This window comes from Anastrepha obliqua, chromosome 3 (assembly GCF_027943255.1).
Source record: "Anastrepha obliqua isolate idAnaObli1 chromosome 3, idAnaObli1_1.0, whole genome shotgun sequence".
NCBI classification, from domain to species: Eukaryota; Metazoa; Arthropoda; class Insecta; order Diptera; family Tephritidae; genus Anastrepha; species Anastrepha obliqua.
In genome coordinates, this window is record NC_072894.1 from 26,413,708 (window position 1) to 26,432,473 (window position 18,766).

The following is an 18,766-nucleotide window of genomic DNA, read 5'->3' on the forward strand; positions in this document are numbered from 1 at the left end:
TTCACAAAAATATATATTCAACAGCAGTATGCAAATATAGGCATATGTATGCAAATATAGACATAGCCATAATTACCCGCTACGTAGCAACCTAGAAAAGAGGGCACTGCAAGTTGAACTACAAATTAATCTCAACAAAATCAAGTATATGCTGCGAACAAAATCAAAAAACAAACCAAGCTGGTCTTATTTCGAAGACATAGAAGAATTTAAATATCTTGGACTGGTGCTTAGCGCCAACGATGGCACAGCAATGGCTATACAAGATCTAGACTACAAGCTGCAAACAGGGCATACGTCGGTCCCACATTTAAAGGTATTTAAGTCTAAACTCCTGTCGAGAGACCAAAAATAAAGTATGTGTATCTTACTCTCCTACGCCCAATCGGGGCATACGACTTTGAAGTATGACCGATGAAAATGAATGATGTGAACCTAATAGCAACATTCCAAAGGAAAATTTTGCGAAAACTATATGGCCCAATCATGTTGGCAGATGGCACATGTCGTATTCGATACAATCTAGAACCTGAACAACCTATAAAGGGTTAAAATACCATAAAATACATAAAAGCACAACGAATACGTCGACTTGGACATGTATAAAGAATACCAACACAAGGAGCACCAAACCGAGCCTTTCAGAAGCAATTGTATCAGAAGCCAACTAAGGGAAGACCAAAGTCAAGATGGACCGATTCGGTTATCGATGACCCCAAAAAGAAGAAAGAAAGAGAAAGATAGTTGCGAAAGCAATGGTGCACGCTAAGAAAGAGGTTTTTTCCTCTTTAATCTTCTTGTAAAAGTTCCTTCATCACTTAGTACGGCAGCTTCTGAATTATTGTTTGTTTTTATCCTTTCGGCTTGTTTCATTGCAAAGATATTGGCTGAATCTGATACAGTTCTTATGGCTAAATTCTTGTGCAGATCTTAATTATGCACGCCATCAGGGAGATTTAGCGATTCCCGTGATTGCTTTGTTTTGGAAACGCTGTATAATATCAGTATTGGCCTTTGCGGTATATCCGCATAATTGAAGACCATACCTGTAGGTCCACACCGGTTTTAGCACTTAGTTGTCCATGAGGAGCTTGTTTTGAGTTGGCAGCCAGAATTTCTGCCAATTAATCAGTCAAGCTTCAGCTTTTGAAATTGAGTTCAACTGCTTTGATTTTGATACGCTCTTTCCAGTTGAGCTTTACATTCAAAGTCATGCCTAGATACTTGGCGCTATTGGCATATGACACTATCGTTGACGGAATACAATCAGGTTTATTAAATTTTTTTTTAATGAAATCCACGTGAACTAATTTGGTTTTATTCACTTCTATATTCCAATTTTCAGTCCATGTACTTGTAACTTGGTTGATGGATTTTTGACTGATACTAAGACTAAACTTGTTTTTGTATGCTCGGTGATTTTCGAAATCGAAAAAAATAGATCAGTTAGAAAAATAAGAATTTTGTGGCCAAAAATAACACCGTAATCTGGAAAAGCGTTGCCGTAAATGTATTACAAACATATCTAAAGAGGATCACATTGAAGAGGACAAAATAAATACTGAGAAGTAAATAATATTTTTGGAGAAAAATGAAGTCACCCTAATTTTTGAATCCCCCTTGTATAGTGTTCATTACTCAAATTCAATATGCTTGTTAGGCCTAACAACATAAAAGGCTATGGAATATTTTTGATGTTACCTGAGCATACTTCTTTTTATAGAGTACGCAAGGGTGGTTCACAAAAAGTCAGGTACCGAATATTTACCAAGCCACAAACAGAACTGTTCTACAAGTATCATATATTTACGTATTTTTCAGTTTGAAACTATTATTTGATGTTCATTTGTTTTGGGGCAGGAATTTCCAAATATTTTTTTATTTTGAAAAAAGTACCACAAATTTTCAAATATGCTTAATATTATTTGAACAAACAAGAAATTAACTAATAGAATTCAAGAAGTGCATGCAAAAAAGCACGGAAATTAGTATCTTCCAACGGCTTCTATCATACGCATCATACGCATAGTTCCTCATTTGACTTCAGGAACCGAATCGTTCACTTTCATTGCGTATCACGTCCTCTTTGGGCGATGACGACCTCTTTTCTCTTCTGGAATCCATTAAATAGCCATTTTTGCTATGCTGCTGTTGTTTGTGTGACCAATTCAGACCACATTTCTTTTTGATTTCCAGTTGGTAGTTGGGATTTCATTAGTGGGTATGTTGTTTGTGAGAGCGTGAATATTCTCTCACATTTTGCGGAGACATTTGTTTAAGAAAGCTAATATTTCAATCTTGAGTGTTGTTGTTTTATGCGCAACCCCGCATGCGTCAATGAGATACGTACGGAAAACTTTCGATCGACCAATTTTGCCTGTTTAATCGCATTTAGGGAGCCGTATGCTACATGAGCTTACCCGATCTCAGCTGCATCTGAATTGATGCACAGACACGGAAATGTTCTCGCTCTCGTTTGCCTCTCACTCCTTTTACTACACCAGGGTTGATTGCCCGATCGTTCAAAGAAGTGCTAGGGATCAAGAGGGCTTATCACCGAAAGGTGAGTATAGGAAATAAGCAACAGAGGCTTTAATGAGCGTATCTCTACCATTTAAACACCCATTAATGTATTTTTTATTGAATTTACCAAAAAAAAAAAGATTGGAAGTTGCCTGTGCCTTGTGGCTCCGATAAATCTCAACATAAAATTAAAAATTACGTATCTTCGCTTTTTCAATATGGAGCATATCTGGCGGGCATCGTAACAAATATTTAGTTTGATTTTACTATATATACTCCTTTTCTAAATTATGTATCTTTGTTTAACTCATATTTGACTGTGCACGTATGAACCAAATTGTTCTCTAAATATGATTTTTATGAATATCTGAACACCTTACGGATCCTTTCTTTATCCATCATCATAACAACCCACCAAAATTACATGAAATTCAGGTTCAGCGATTTAGTGGCCTATAGACCACATACACACCTACTTTCACTTTTATATAAACGACTATAAGATTTTCCTGCTGGGCTGCAGGAGGTGGCATCATCTCACTTACACTCACAACTATGTAAATTTATGTTATTATGCCATTTTGTGTCATCAGTCATTTCATTTATTTATTTTAATTCAATTTTTATTCAAATTTGTTGTTACAGTTTAATTCAGCGTGACACCCGCCCTTCACCTCTTATTAACTGTCGTATGGTTAGCGGGAAGCACACGCGGGAATCATCAAGAGCGCCCGATCATCGTTCTGAGGCGCGACTGCGCATCGATCCGAAAGTGCTGGTATTCGTGGAGACAACCTACTCAGGGCTTGGACGGGATATTGCTGAACTGTTGGTCTACAATAGAATAAAGTGAGTATTCATCCGCTATGGGTTAAATTATTTCAATGTGGGCAACCAATTTTATACATACCTACATACACATAGGTATATACATATAATATAATTGGCGCAAACAACGGGTGTAATTGTTGGTTGTTTGGCCGAGCAACAAATTACAGGATACTTTAATCTCTAATTGCTTTATATGATTTGACAGTGCGACTTTTGTTTTGTGAGTTTGAAAATTTGGTTGAAATTATTCAAAATATTTCAAAGTATTGCTCACGCTACTGGTGAGATAGATGCCGAAACTGTGGTGAATGTATTTCAAATTGGATTGAGAAGGTGCGCTTGGAGAGGTCCGATTAGGTAGCCATAGAAAAAAATTAATTTTACAAATTAAGTGAATGGTTTACCTCTTCTGAATAAAAAGAAATTATTGTAAACTGTTAGACTGTCTATGTTTTATCACATTTTTAAGAAGAAAATAGGAAATGGTATATTGGAGAATGCATACCAATTTGGAAATTTTTTTCGAGCTCTTTGTCTTTAAATGTTAAATATAAGAACTAAACAAAAAATCATTAACAATTTTTCTAAATACTTTTAAGCGCAGTACCGAAAAAACTGCTCCTTTCAAATTCAAATTTCTTGCAAAGTAGTCGTTTGATCACACTTCTGTTTACTGTTTGAGCGTATTAATAATTATTTTTTTTCTACCAGTGTGCTTTCTTTTATTTTTGCTGCAGTTTCATCATAACATTGTTTTAGAAGGAAATACGTAGTAAAATGCTGCACACTTCTATTCGCAGAGATTTCCTCTTCGATCTCATGGACTTAAGTGACAAACCTGCCCCGACAAAGAAATTTCTTACAGGGAGCAAGCCAAGAAAGTTAGTAGAAATGGTGCAAACAAAATAATATCAGGTGTTTTTTAGCTGCATGAGAGAACTATCGGTATCGAAAACTATGGTTTGACGGCTAAGAATGGCAAATTGTGTTGACATTTCTGTTCACTACAGACGTTTCCACACCAACCAACGTTTCCAAATTGCGTAAACTTACTTTGAAAAATCTGTTCCCGAAGCTCATAGAACACCAACGGCATCATCGGTCCTTATTTCTTTCCTGCAATAAAAAAAGGAAGATTAAGTGCTTCAATTATACAAAGAGTGAATAGAAGAATAATTCAAAAACATGCAGAAAAATAAAATCCCAAAATAACTGAAAGGCTGATGAAGGTTGGAAAGACAAGGTTGCGAAAAGTGTATGACCGATTGCTCCGAGATTTTGTTGAGTGCATTGTAATGAATGCTGAAAATTACGTCAAATCGACTCTAGAATATTACCGGGTTCGCAGTTAAATATATTATACAATGTACAAGTATATAATTGGAGCTTACATCCTTTTTTACTGGTTGGCCGAGCTCCTCCTCCTATTTGTGGCGGGCGTCTTGGTGTTGTTTCACAAATAGAGGAAAATCAAATTTTAAGCTGATTCCGAAAGGCAAATAGTTTTTGATGAGGAGCTTTTTGATGCCAGAAATACACTCGTTGGTTTGTCATTGCCTACCGAGGGGCAGGCGCTAGATTTCTACATAAAGAAAAAATAAAAATGTGTTACAGTGGGACAGTGGATGGGTTGATATCAAGCAAAAGTTACCGAAAAGAACCTAATATGGCAAGGGTTTTGTACTTCTGCGCTTAAAACTACCCCGACGGAAACTATATATAGTAGTCGAAGTTAATAAGAAAGAGTGCCTTAATAAGTGCCTTTTTACCACCAGATACAAGGTACCAACTTTTACCCTACCAAATATCAACCGACAAACTCTGTCTTTATCAACCAATGCAAAGTACTTAGGGGTAATTTTGGACTCCAAACTTAGCTGGAAGTTAAACATCGAAGAACGGGTAAGGAAAGCAGAAATTACTTTATATGCCTGCAAACGTATGCTTGGAAGAAGATGGGGTCTTCAACCTAAGCATACATTATGGCTGTATAAGGCGGTTATACGACCCATTTTATCGTATGGTTCGGTAGTTTGGTGGAAAGCTCTAGGGAGAGAGTACAATACCAAATTACTCGGCAGAATACAAAGATCAGCCTGTGCAATAACGGTCGGTGCAATCAGATCATGTCCTAGAGAGGCTCTCAATGCAGTGACACACGTTATTCCAATAGACCTACATATAAAGAAGACGGCAACCATGAGTGCGTTTAGGTTAAATGAAGCGGGTCGCTGGAAAGGAAAAACTTATGGTCACGCTAGTCTGTTATCGCGACAAACTCAGTTAACCTCGGTGAGGACTGACTACATCGTCCCGATGGTAACGTTCAATAGGAATTTTGCCACACTCTTTCCATCTAAAAAAAAGAATGGAATAAGGGATTCTCTCTAAACAACTTCGACACTACAGTCTATACAGATGGCAGTAAAATGGATTGTGATGTTGGAGCTGGTATATATTCTCATAGACTTGGAATTGAAAATCTGTGCGTCTCCCTAATACCAGCAGCGTCTTCCAAGAGGAAGTACTAGCACTTGGGGAAGCCTGTAGGTTACTAATCGCAGATTTCTCTTTTAAGGGCAATATTGCTATTTCTACATCGCCAAGCTGCAATCCAGGCGCTGGAAGCGACTATAACAACATCTAAAGTGGTGGAGCAAAGTAGGAATAGCCTCACCAACTTGAGTGAAAACCATAGAGTAACCATAATTTGGGTCCCGGGACACCGGAACATAGAAGGTAACGAAAAAGCTGATGCGCTCTTGCAGTACCAGTATTCACTCCACTAGGTGCGGTCAAGAATGCAATTTCCCTAAAATACCTTCGAATTGCAGATTGTAGATGGAGAGACCAGACGAAATGCAAAATCAGCAGAACGTTATGGCCCACCTACAACCTCAAGCAATCGTCGACATTAATAAAGACACCTGTAGACTTACGGCAGCCATAACTGGCTTCTGGTCTATCGGAGAACAATCCGCCAAAATGGGCATCCCTCACAACATATACTGTCATAGTTGTAAACAACCGGAGAAAAAAGAAACAATCTTCCATTTCTTCTGTGAATGCCCTGCCCTGTGGAAGGACAGAATGTTAACCCTGGGCAAACCGCTGTTCGAGAGTCTCGAGCAACTGTCTGGCTTAGACGTCAACAACCTAATAACGGACCTAAACCGCACAGACTAGATATAGTCATGCTGCAAATAACTGTGTAACAATTTGGTAACGAGGATGTGGCAACAAAATGGTGCGGAAGCGCTAGTTGGATTCTGGATAAATCACCACTCTAACCAACCAACCAACCAAGTGCCTTATAATATTTTATTAAAATAAAAACAAAAACAATATTTCAGCAATATTTTGACCCGATTTAGCTACTACAAATTACGGAAAATCCACTTTTACTTTATTGAAAAAGAAAAACGTCAGTTATGTAGCAAAAGAGGGAAACCCTCATATGTGTGAGTGTTCGCAATGAACCTGTGCCAAATGTGTAAATATTCGCTTTTTATGCACTTATCTTAAGCCGTGCAAGCTTTTTATCCACAGTGACCCCTCGTAAAATTGCTTGCTTAAAATTTTCTTGGTCCATTTTAACCGTCTAATTGCGTTTTCAACGGGTTTGCATTACAACTCTTTTAAGAAAGGGTCTAAGAGGGTTAAAATCTACAAAAAGAAGCTCTCATTAAATTCTACCTTGGAAGGCTGAGCATAGAAATTTCATTTAAAGCCATTTTATACGTGATATTTTCGATAAATTTATTGCACTCTCGGCCAAAATGTAGAAATTTTAATTCCCTGTGAAAAAAATCCGGGACCCTAAATTAGTATGGTCTTCGGCATAATTTGCCTGAGAGACATGTTCATTATTATTGGGTAGTCGAAAAAGTCTTTTCGTATTTCTAATCAAACTTCAACTCATTTTTTTTATATTTATAATGAACTTTATTAAACCAAATATGTACCCATTTGGTCGACCACCTTTTGCCATTTTTCTTCTAGAGACATTATTCCATCAGTGTAAAATTTTTGTGGTTTCTCGCCGAAAAACTGCGACAAGTAATTTTCATAGGCTTCTCTTGAAGCCAACTTTACTCCATTAAGGGAGTTCTGCATTGATCGCAACAAATGGTAGTCCGATGGTGCAAGGTCAGGGCTATATGGCGGATGCATCAAAACTTCCCAAGCTCTCCCAGTTTTTGCCGAGTCATCAAAAATGTGTGTGGCCTAGCGTTGTCCTGATGGAAGACGACGCCCTTTCTGCTGATCAGTCCTGGCCGTTTTTTTCGATTGTTTGCTTCAATTTCATCAGTTGTTAACAGTAAAGTGTAGAGTCAGTGGTTCGAGCAGGGTGGACCAGCTCATAGTAGATGATTCCTTTCCAATCCCACCAAACACACAGCATAACCTTTCGAGGCGTCAATTCTGGCTTTGCGACCATTTGTTGAGCTTCACCACCCTTGCACCATGATCTTTTTCGCACATTATTGTCGTATTTGATCCACTTTTCGCCTGTTACCATTCGCTTCAGAAATGCTTCGATTTCATTTCGTTTCAGCAAAGAATCGCAGATGTTAATTCGGTCCACTAAATTTTTCACAGACAATTCATGTGGTACCCCAACATCGAGCTTTTTTTTTGTAACCTTTCTTTTCCATAATTTCATCGACTTTTTCAACGAAAGGTCGACTGGAGCGAGGTGCATCGTTCACATCGAAATTTCTAGAACGGAAGCGAGCGAACCGTTGTTGTGCTACACTAACTGATACAGCATCGTCTCCGTAAACTTCACAAATTTCATTGGTGGCTTGCGTGGCATTCTTCTCTTTTTTATACAAAAATTGCAAAATATAGCGAATTTCTTCATTATTTTAACTCATTTTTGAACAGCTGTAACTTTCTTTCAGCTTCTCCGAATTTAATTTTTTTTTAGTTAAATGAAGCCTAAAATGTCACCTTTCTAACTCTATATGATATGACACAATGTGATTGGTAGCACTGGAGATAGCTGACTCCAATGACATCTATTGACAAAATACGAAAAGACTTTTTCGACTACCAAATATTTAAAAAAATAGCATATAACTTTGTATTTTTTTAAGGCTTTAGCATAACTTTGATTTTAAAACCTCCAAATTTTTTTTTTTTTTTCATTTGACCCAGGTTTTGTTTTCAGTAAAATTTAGTACTTTCTCACATATGACAACATTTTCGTTTATTTTCTATTTCATAAATAAACTTTAGAAGCGTCCGCAATTAGTCCTGTATCAACTATGGAATTCCACATAAATTTATGAGTGTTATTGCACAATAATCGCACAATTATTTTATATTACTGATTTTACTTCTTCCCATTCTTCGTTTAGCGTTTGATTTCCACATAATCTATGAATGATCCTGCTCTCTCAAAAACAAAAAAAAAACGTAGAGAAGAAATAATATTTTCAAAATCATTGACCCACATTTACATATTCCGACAGTCATTACATCATTCTTGTATTTAGAGTAATCCATTTCGATGCATTGTTATTGCGTTTACACGTGTAAATGGGGTATGTACATTAATACATTGGTAAGATGGATGGTATGTATGTATGTAGGTATGTATTATACACAGCGCTCGTTACAGTTGAATGACTTATTGTTGTTTACATCAGTCTGTCAGTCAGTCAGTCAATGAGTTAGTTCTTCATTTAGAGGATATGGTTCATACACTTGCAATTGATGTTGCTGTACTGTCGCCATTCTTGTTGTTGTTATCTACGAGTGCATCGAATATTGAGCAACCGCAATATTCAGCGAATTAATTTCGCAACCAGAAATGGGTTGCCACTGAAACAACCGCAACAAATGCATACTATGTTCGCATCGTGTAGTAAACGCCATACAGTATATACTCACTCAACCACAGGGAATTGATAGAATACAAATTACGCTACAACGCCTTAACATATGTTACACAATTTTTAAATATTCGCTACTACAACTTAACTGTGGAATTAACGACGACTAACAGATATGCTAATATGTGCAAATGTAGCTTGTTATACATGCATACATGCATACATATTTAAATGCATACATACATACATACATACATGTAACTACAAATACACCACTTATTTATTCATTTATTTGAATTTATGATTATAAAATCTTACAGAATAGGAACACAATTAGGAACTTATACAAACTAAAAACTAAAAAGTAAACAAATATAAGATCCAAGCTTATCTAAGAGCTCCTCTCATGAAAGCAAAATCAGAATACTATAAATTGGTTTAGCAATTTTACATTTTACAAGCGAAGCATGAAAACGCAGTGCTTCGTGAGAAATGCTAAAGCTTATCTGTTCCTCCTGACAGTTGTTAAAGGGGAATTGCACGACTTATTTTTCAGGTAAGCGCATAAAAGATGGAGCTATTTCGAAAACCCTTTGGTCACAGTACAATAGAAGGGGGACTTCACGCCATTCAATTTCCAACTCGTCGCTGTGTTTACCGGTCATTAGACGAACGGCATACACGCGAAAAAGCCAGGTTTACCATTTAACCGCCATTGCAGAAGCTATGGGGACCTTTCAGAGAAGGAGACTTTCTCTTTAAATTTTCGAGTTTGGAAGCTAGACGATTAAGTTCACTTGGTGCTGCTTTCCTCGAAAGCCTGGCGCAGTGCGCCAAACTAAATCCCATTAATCTTCTCCATTATAACAGCAGCTCAGGCTGGCTGTAGATATTTTCCTGTGGGAGGTCTCTAAATGGTATCAAACCGGTGCTACTTGGGGTGTACCAGAGTGGTACCTCAACCATTTCACCTACCTACTTATATGTTTCTAATTTAACTGCCCTGTTAGGTAAAGCAATAAAGGTTCTTCAAAAATGGTTGAATAGCAAAGCCACTGAAAATATACTGAACTCTTTTGATTCTAAGGAACTGCGCTTAATAAATCGGGTTACAAACTAGTGATTTACAAGGGAGTTTGATGACAAAAGGAGTTCCTGAGGGAAGTTGGTGTTAGCATCGTGTGCTGCCATCTATCAAACGACGGCAAAACAAATTTCAGACTAATTGATAGGTTAGTTTGGATGTGGCAGCTATTTCAGTAAGACGTCTTTCGTGATTTTCGCTCAGATGGAAAAACAGCAGAATCGTTCGGTGCTTCGGGTTTTGTATTTTGATGCGAAAAAATGCGAGGAGATACAAGCAAAGTTGGATGCTGTCTATGGTGGCGCTTCGCCATCTATGACTATAGTAAAATTTTAGTTCAACGAATTTAAACGAACATCTGTTTTTAATGAGGAGCGACCAGGACGCCCGGCAGATGTGGTTACCGAGGAAATCATTCTAAAAGTCCACGACATGATTCTAGCTTACCGACGAACGAAAGTGCGCGAAGTAACAAAGGCCATAGATGTGTCGACCGGAATGGCAATTAATATTTTACTTCATAAGTTGGGTATAAAATATTGTCGGCCCAATGTGTGCCGCGATTGATCACGGTGGACAACAAGTGGATGCGGCTGCTAACTTCGAAGCAGTGTTTGGAGCATTTTAGGCGAGATTCGAAGCAATGTTTTGCGTCGAGTTTTCACCGTTGATGAAACCTGGATTCATCATTACACATCAGAAACTAAGCAACAATTAAAACAATGGATATTTCCGCGGCAAATCTGATCCAAAGAAGATGAAGACGGTCCCATCGACCGGAAAGGTCATGTCGGCGATGTTTTGGTATGCGAACGACGTCATCCTCATCGATTTTTTAGAACAAGGAAGAACGATTACTGGACAGTACAACAGTGAGTTACTGGACCGCTTTCACAAAAAATTGAAGCAGGCACGACCGCATTTTTCGAAAAAGAAGGTACTGTTTCACCACGATGACGCACCAACACATTCATCCGGAGTTGTCGCCGCCAAACTACATGAATTGGATTATGAATTGCTGCCGCAACCCCAGCATTCACCCGATCTGACTCCCTGTGACCCTTTCTTGTTCCTTAACATGAAGAAATGGCTCGCGGAAAAAGAATTTAGTTCAAACGGGAATCGTTCATCGCCGAGATAGAAGCGTATTTTGGAGAGTTCGAGAAATCCTTTTTTTTGGGATGTTAAAAAAATGGGCGTTGGGAGAAGTGTATCTGTCTAAGAGGCGACTAAGTTGAAAAATAATTTTTGTTTTTGAAAACCTGGTGCCTCCATTTCTAACACGCGTACTTATTCTACCCCCTCGTAGTATAAATACTCAAAATGAGGAGTGTAGTCGATTTAGCCAAGGATGCGCTAAAGGGAAAACATATAAGTACATACATACATACATTCATGTAAAATTGTTAGAGTGTGATGCATACGCTGCAACTACATGTTTTGCTAGTCAACATATTTGCCGTCCTCCACCGCCAAATAAGAGCTCGCTTAGCCAAGACTTAGATGTTACTTTGTTGTCATAGAAACTTAGAGGTTTTTATTCAGCACATCATCACGATTGCACCAGCGTATTTTCTATCATCCGTTTTTACAATGGTTTTTGTTTGGTTATTTCTATGCTATTTGCTATGTCTTTATTTTTGCTTTGACCCAATTCCGTATGTTTTAAGTTTGCACAAAAAATTTATTTTGTAAGGAATATTTGGGGGAATATTCTTCAAAATAGGTAAACAAATGATACGGCAGCGTTATTCTTTCATGGCTCTCAATTGACGTAATGACGTATGTTTACTAAGTTGAGGGCAGCAGAAACACGTAATGCTAGTGTAGTAGGTTGGCTTAAGTTGTGCAAGTCTTTGCTAATATGTCTCAAACGTATCGAATCCAGCGAATCGTTTGCTTACAGTAGCGCACCGAGAGAGAGAGAGAGAATTAACGGGCAGTACCGTTAACATGTTACCTGTGCCGTGCTCACGCACATTATTAAACTTGTCTCTGTTATTCCATTTTGTCCTAGGCTCTTTGTTTATCCCACAATCATACTACAAATCCTAACGTTGATGGGACTGCCAGTGCCATGTGATGCTCAATAAACGCATGCGGTGATATGATTGCCATTGCATTACTCCACACACTTACACATATACGAGTATATACGAGGGTTGTTATTTATACTTTTGACCCTGAGCACTTCTTACGTCGTCATTCGTCATCTGTCATTCCCATTGGAAAGGGTGACATATTTAGAGTAACTAAAAGCATTCAAAACTTGTTGATGTGTGAGCCATATTAGTTTTGTTTACAGTTTTGTTTTTGCTTTAAAAATTTATCTCGGCCAAAAAATGGAATTAATTCCCGAACGCTTTCGTGCGAATATTTTCACAGTTTTCGACGTGGATTAAAAATATAAGAATGTATCGACGAACTAAAATCATTATAGGGCGAGTATCCATCATCTGGTAGCGGCTGGCTAATCACCTACCCTGCCAGAAAGCAAAATAGATTAACGAAACCAACGCAAGACTGAGTCCTGTCGAGGCCTTATGTTACCGAGTGGAGTGCGCAGGAAAAAGAAATGCATCATCATTTTGCATCATAAATCGCAGTTCGCCCACTGACGAATTCCGGGAAGGTTTCTAAAATCAAATTTTGTGCCAGAAAATATCGATGTTGTGAACGAAATGCAATATTGTCATGTCACACAACATAAGATTGTCATAGGCATTAGTACTACTGTGAGCAAAAAGTAAGGTGAATTTGGTTGTAAAATGAAAAAAACCTTTATTTATTCTTATAAATCAATTTCATCCCCTTCAAAATAATCCCCTCTCGATAAAATACACTTATGCCAACGATTTTTCCAATCCCCGAAACATGCCAAATAGTCCATTTCCGGTATAGCCATCAGCACCTTCTTCGATTCAGCTTTTATCTCCTCAATCGATCCGAAACGCGTTCGCCGGAGTGGTCTCTTGAGTTTTGGGAATAGCCAGAAGTCACACGGAGCCAAATCAGGCGAATACGGTGGTTTCGGAACGATATGCGTGGAATTTTTGGCGAAATGGTCACGAAGAACGAGTGCAGTGTGAGACGGTGCATTATCGTGATGCAAAAACCAAGAGTTGGCCACTAATTCTGGTCTTTTTAGAGGAATTGCTTCACGTAAACGACGCGTAACGATCAAATAATATTCCTTATTAACAGTTTGACCAGGTGGAAGGAATTCATAGTGCACCACATCACGAAAATCGAAAAAAACTGTCATCATGACCCTTATTTTTGAACGACTTTGACGTGCTCTTTTCGGTCTGGCCTCGCCTTTAGCACGATATTCGCTTGATTGGTCGGTTGTTTCAGGATCGTAAGCATAAATCCAAGTCTCATCGTAATGATGCATTTGAGCTTGTCCTGATCGTCTGAAAGCATTGTTTCACACACATCAACGCGACGACTTTTTTCCAAGTTGAGAGTTTTCGGTACCAAACGAGATTTGACTTTTCGTAGGCCCAAATAGTCTTTCAAAATGGTTTTCACAGATCCTTCTGATATTCCGATCATATCAGTAAGGTCTTTAACAGTCAACCGACGATTTTTGAGCACTAACTCCTTCACTTTATTGACGTGTTGGTTATCTGTTGACGTCGATGGTCGTCAAATCAATCAAATCAGACATTGTAAAAATCGAAAAATGCACTCTTGGTCGTTTGGTAAACACAAGCGTAAATATATTACTGATAATGACATTCACATGAAAGTTGTTATTAACAGTGCTGCCAACTCATGAAAAAAATAACTATAGCGAAATTTTAATCCCGCGAAGTTTGACAAATAAATTCACCTTACTTTTTGCCCACAGTAGTATGACGAGCATCAATAAGATTTTGTGGTAAAAAGTGTGTGTTCGCGTTGGATCTCATAAAATTTAAAAGGCACGACTAGACAAAATGCTCTCTGAAAATGGGTCCTAACTAATGCAGAAGAGTATTAATCATCGAGGAGAACATTTTGAAAAACAATAAAACAGTTTTCTGACACCAATGTTAGTTCTTCTATTGTTAGGCCAGAAATATAAATAGCAACCCTCGGATTTATAGTATGTACATATAATTATATACAGTAGTGTGCTTCGGGTGTAACCACACCAAAGTATTGTCAGTCCTTGAAACCACTTTGTGCTGTCACTACTGGCGATAGTAACACTTGAAGCCGTCAGTTACATGACAGTAAAGTCGGTCGTTGCCTTAAGGCTTCAATTTGTTGTGCTATTTCGTAGCTGAATCCTTGCTTATTGCAGTGGGAGTGACACGTGTACCTGCCAGCCGACGTTTTAAGTGGGTGCTAATATTCGGATTGAAGCTGTAAATTTTGCAAGCAAAACATTGCGTAACATTATTTGTGTACTCGTACATGACAGATATGAGAAAAATTATTGTTCACATATGCTTCCGTTCTACCTGTTCTGTGCCACCTCTACCCATTTTCAAGTTTCTTTTGTTGAACATTTTTGGCCTATCATATTGATTGCAAACTCACTTCACTGAACTTTAATTTGTCTGCTCTGTTTTTAACAACGTTATGATAGTCGACAGCAAACGGATAGATATGTGTATCAATATATATATTTAAATGTGTGTATGTGTGTATTAGTAGTTAAGTATGTGTTGTCATAACTCTCTAGTACGAGTTGGTAGTGTGGTGCTAGATTTAGTAGACACTGCGTAATGACCATTACCTTTTCCTTCCCTTTTTTAATGATGACAGTTATTGTATTTTTTGCATTTGACCAGCTCGAAAGAACACTGGAAATCAGTTCTATTTTACATTTTACACCCCCTGTTGGACGTTACGTTTTATTCAGGGCAAATCCATTTAAGATAATCCAAATTTGCAAAGTCAAAGTCTAAACAAACAAGCGTTTAACGCACAAAAAAGCAGATCAGTTTGACATTGAAACCACCACTGGAACCAGTGGAATTCTATTTTCGGTATAGCGAACAGAGCCGTCTCCGATTTTGCCATTACTTAATTTCGGCTGCTAAAAGGCGTTCGCCTTAGTGATTGTTTGACTCGATCAAACAGAAAAAAATCGCAGAGATATCACATGATTTCGATGGTGGTTGGATGATATTCGTTTCGTTCTTTGTTAAAAATTTACAGATGGCACTGTACGACGGTGGGTTTTCATGGTGAAATCCTTTATTTTTTGGCGAATTACTTCACGTAAACGTCTGTTTGTTTTATATACATATTTATGTGTTTATCAGTTATCGATGTCAACAGCTTTCCACTACTTTTGTCATCCTCGATGGACTCAAGACCTCTTCTGAAGCGTAACCAATCAAAGTAAGAGATCTGTTTGCCAAGACTTACATTCTACTAAGTTTTTTTAGAAACTTAGACGTTTTTATTCAGCACGCCATCACGATTGCACCAGCGCTATTGTCCATGCTTACAATATTGTTTTGTTTTTGCTTATTTCTTTGCTATGTCTTTATTTTCGCTTTTTTCGCGCTTGTTTTACATTTGCACCAGAAATCTATTTTATGTATTTTTATGTCTTTATTTTTGCTTTGACCTGTTTCTGTATGTTTTAATTTTGTTCAAAAATTTATTTTGTAAGAAATATTTGGAGGAATATTGTTCAAAATAAGTAAACAAATGATACGACATCATTATTCCCTCATGGCTTTCAATTTAAGTAAAAAACATAACTTAGTAATTTAAAATCTACAGCTCTCTATGTTTTCTAAGTTAAGTGGAATTTAGGCTAACAAGAAACACTGGTTAAGCTGGTGTGGTAAAATTATGTCCAAATGATGGCTTACAGAGCTCAAAGCATATTACGGTGAACACAAACAAAATTAAAACAAAGGTGCCTTATTTGGTTTTTGAGCTACAGTCAACAATAACACTGAAACGAATAAAAAGAACAAAGGGTGTTTACAGAACACGAGCATCACAAGCAACGAGTTGAAAGAACAAATGCTTCCTTATATGAACGCGGTCTTACTTATACTCACTAAGTGCTTCCAAATAAATGTATTTTTTGTAGCTCTTTTACAGTGCTACCACTATGTTTATTTGTACCAGTTATTGCATCTATTCGTCACTTGCTAGTGCTTGTAGAACCGCAAAGAGCTAAAGCGTGAGTAACAGGACCTGCCCAATTTTTGTTTGTCTAAATTTTAGTTGCTGCTATTGCACATAATATGCACAAAAAGTATAACAAAAAATTCGCCTCTACTTTGTCTCTTCGTATTAAGCAAAAAAAAAACGATTTATTTTTTCTTTTCTATATTCATTCTGTGGAATTTATTTTTATACTTATTTCGTTCGTCGATGGTTTACCTCGCGCTTTACCAGGAGTTTGTGCAGTAAGTACCTACCAGTAACAAGCGATGTAAATACTTACGAGTGGTCAATCGGCAAGAGCAGTATTAGAAGGAAACTCAATAACGTTGATATTCTCATGCATACATATTCATATACAAGTATAAACTGGCACATGCTGACATGTATTTCTCTTTGTATCTAAGTTTTGCTGCAGTAATTCGTTCAGTTGCTCACAAATTGCCCAAAAAGAGTCATTAATGTTTATACTATACACTTTTTTATTGCTTGTTTTCGATTTGATCGCTTTCAGGTCGATTTCCTTCTTATTGTCTGTGGTAAAGATGCCATCCATGTAAATGTTGTAAGTGTGTGTGCTGCTCAAATGGATTGCTTGTTTAGTCATATGAATGTTTGATTTCTTTTCCAAATCATATATTGCCACATTAACGAGTGCATATTTTTCAGGAGTATTTTGAAAAGCTTTTATGGTGAATTTATTTTAGAAGCATGAACGTGAAATTTGAATGCTTCAATTACTTTCAATGGAAATAAGTTCATTTGTGTGTCCAACAAAATTGGCTGAAATAAAATAAACAATTCTCTGGAAAAGTGTAAATTTGGAGATACAGTGAATCACATAAGTATGTCAGTATTTTGCATGTGAAGCCTATTAAATACATTTCTCAACTTTTGTCCTTTTTTACGATTTATCTATAAATTATTTTCAAGTTAATCAAATTGGGGCTTAATTAAACGTTGAAAAGACTCATAGAAACTCAAAAATAATTGTTATTTTTCATATACGAGTAAGCTTAAAAAAGAATCAGTATTCATTGCACACAAAAGTATTTTGACTTTGGCTAGTAGTGGTTCGTATAGATGTAATTAACATATACTCGAATGAAGAGGGCGATCAATTTGAGGTATCGGATTTTAAATTGTAATAAAATCACGAAAATTTAAACTGATTGGGCAATCTTTATTGTTTTTATAAAGAACCATTCATGGCATTTATTTTTGAAATATAATCCATTTCTAATATTGGCCGCAACTGCGCCATAATTCGGCCATCCGTAAACAGCAATTTTGAATGACTCGCTGTAGGAGTTCGGTCGGAATCTCGTGAATAACTTTAGTAATGATGGCTTCCAATACTTCAATTGAAGCTGGTTTATCCACAGAGCATTCCGACTTGACATGCCTCCCCTTATAAAAGTCCAAAAGTGTGATATCACACAGTTTTGGTGGCTAATCCACTGGTCCGAGACGAGAGACAAATTGCTCGCCGAAACGACGACGCACTAAATCCATTGCTTCCCTTTTTTACGAGCTATATGACAAGTAGTGCCGTCCGCCGTCTTGTTTGAGCCAATTGTTGTGGAGATCAGGGGCTTTAATTTCCCGCATCAAAAATGCGTTTATCATGGCGCGATAGCGTTCGCCAATCACTGCTACATTGGCGTCAGCCTCGTCTCTGAAGAAATATGAGCTGATGCTTCCTCCAGCCCATAGTCCCATAGAGTGTACCAAACGATTGTTTGCAATTGAAGTAATGGCTATTCTTGAATGGCTTCGGCGTGCTCTTCAGCTTAATTACGATAATTTTACACATTGAGGTACCCATTTAACCGAAAATTGGCTTAATTGCTGAACGGTGATGTACACGATAAGTTGGCCTAAGCGCGCAATGAACACTTTTCACAAAGCGTCGATTTTCATAACACAATTGTCTAATTTGTAAACGTTGTAGAGTTGTAAGTCTTTCCATTATGAAATGTCAAGAAATACTGGAAAAAAGTGCGTATTTAGTTTGGCAGTAGTTACGGCCGTTCATGGCGATAAATCAAATTTCTTGCATTGAATAAATCTAACTTTAATTAATTAAATTTAATCACCCTATCAGAAGATTTACAATTTTTGCCAATTACCTCGTACTCCAATTATATTTTACACTTGTCAACTAGAGTATACAAACATATATCCAATGGAGCGTGCAAAGGTTAAAATAAAAATTTGCATCACACAATATCTTTTTTCCCCCTTTTTTTGTTTTTTTGATTCAGTAAAAAAGTTTTTCGAAAACAAAATGAAGATTAATTTTGCGCCACTTTGTATTTCTCTAAATGACTAGTTGGCCTTTATTCATAACTTG

The 18,766-nt window shown here is 37.3% G+C and overlaps 1 protein-coding gene across 2 annotated transcripts in view; it reads left to right on the plus strand.

Moving 5' to 3' along the window:
* Window positions 1–18,766, plus strand: part of LOC129240200 (bifunctional heparan sulfate N-deacetylase/N-sulfotransferase) — a 355,141-nt gene that overhangs the window by 245,796 nt on the left and 90,579 nt on the right. For both annotated transcript variants that reach the window (XR_008582037.1, XM_054875832.1), the window contains exon 5: window positions 3,169–3,372. Coding sequence is in view for 1 of the 2 variants with exons in the window: in XM_054875832.1 (XP_054731807.1) it covers window positions 3,169–3,372 (204 nt within the window). In the remaining variant the exon portion in view is untranslated. The remainder of the gene's footprint in view (window positions 1–3,168; window positions 3,373–18,766) is intronic.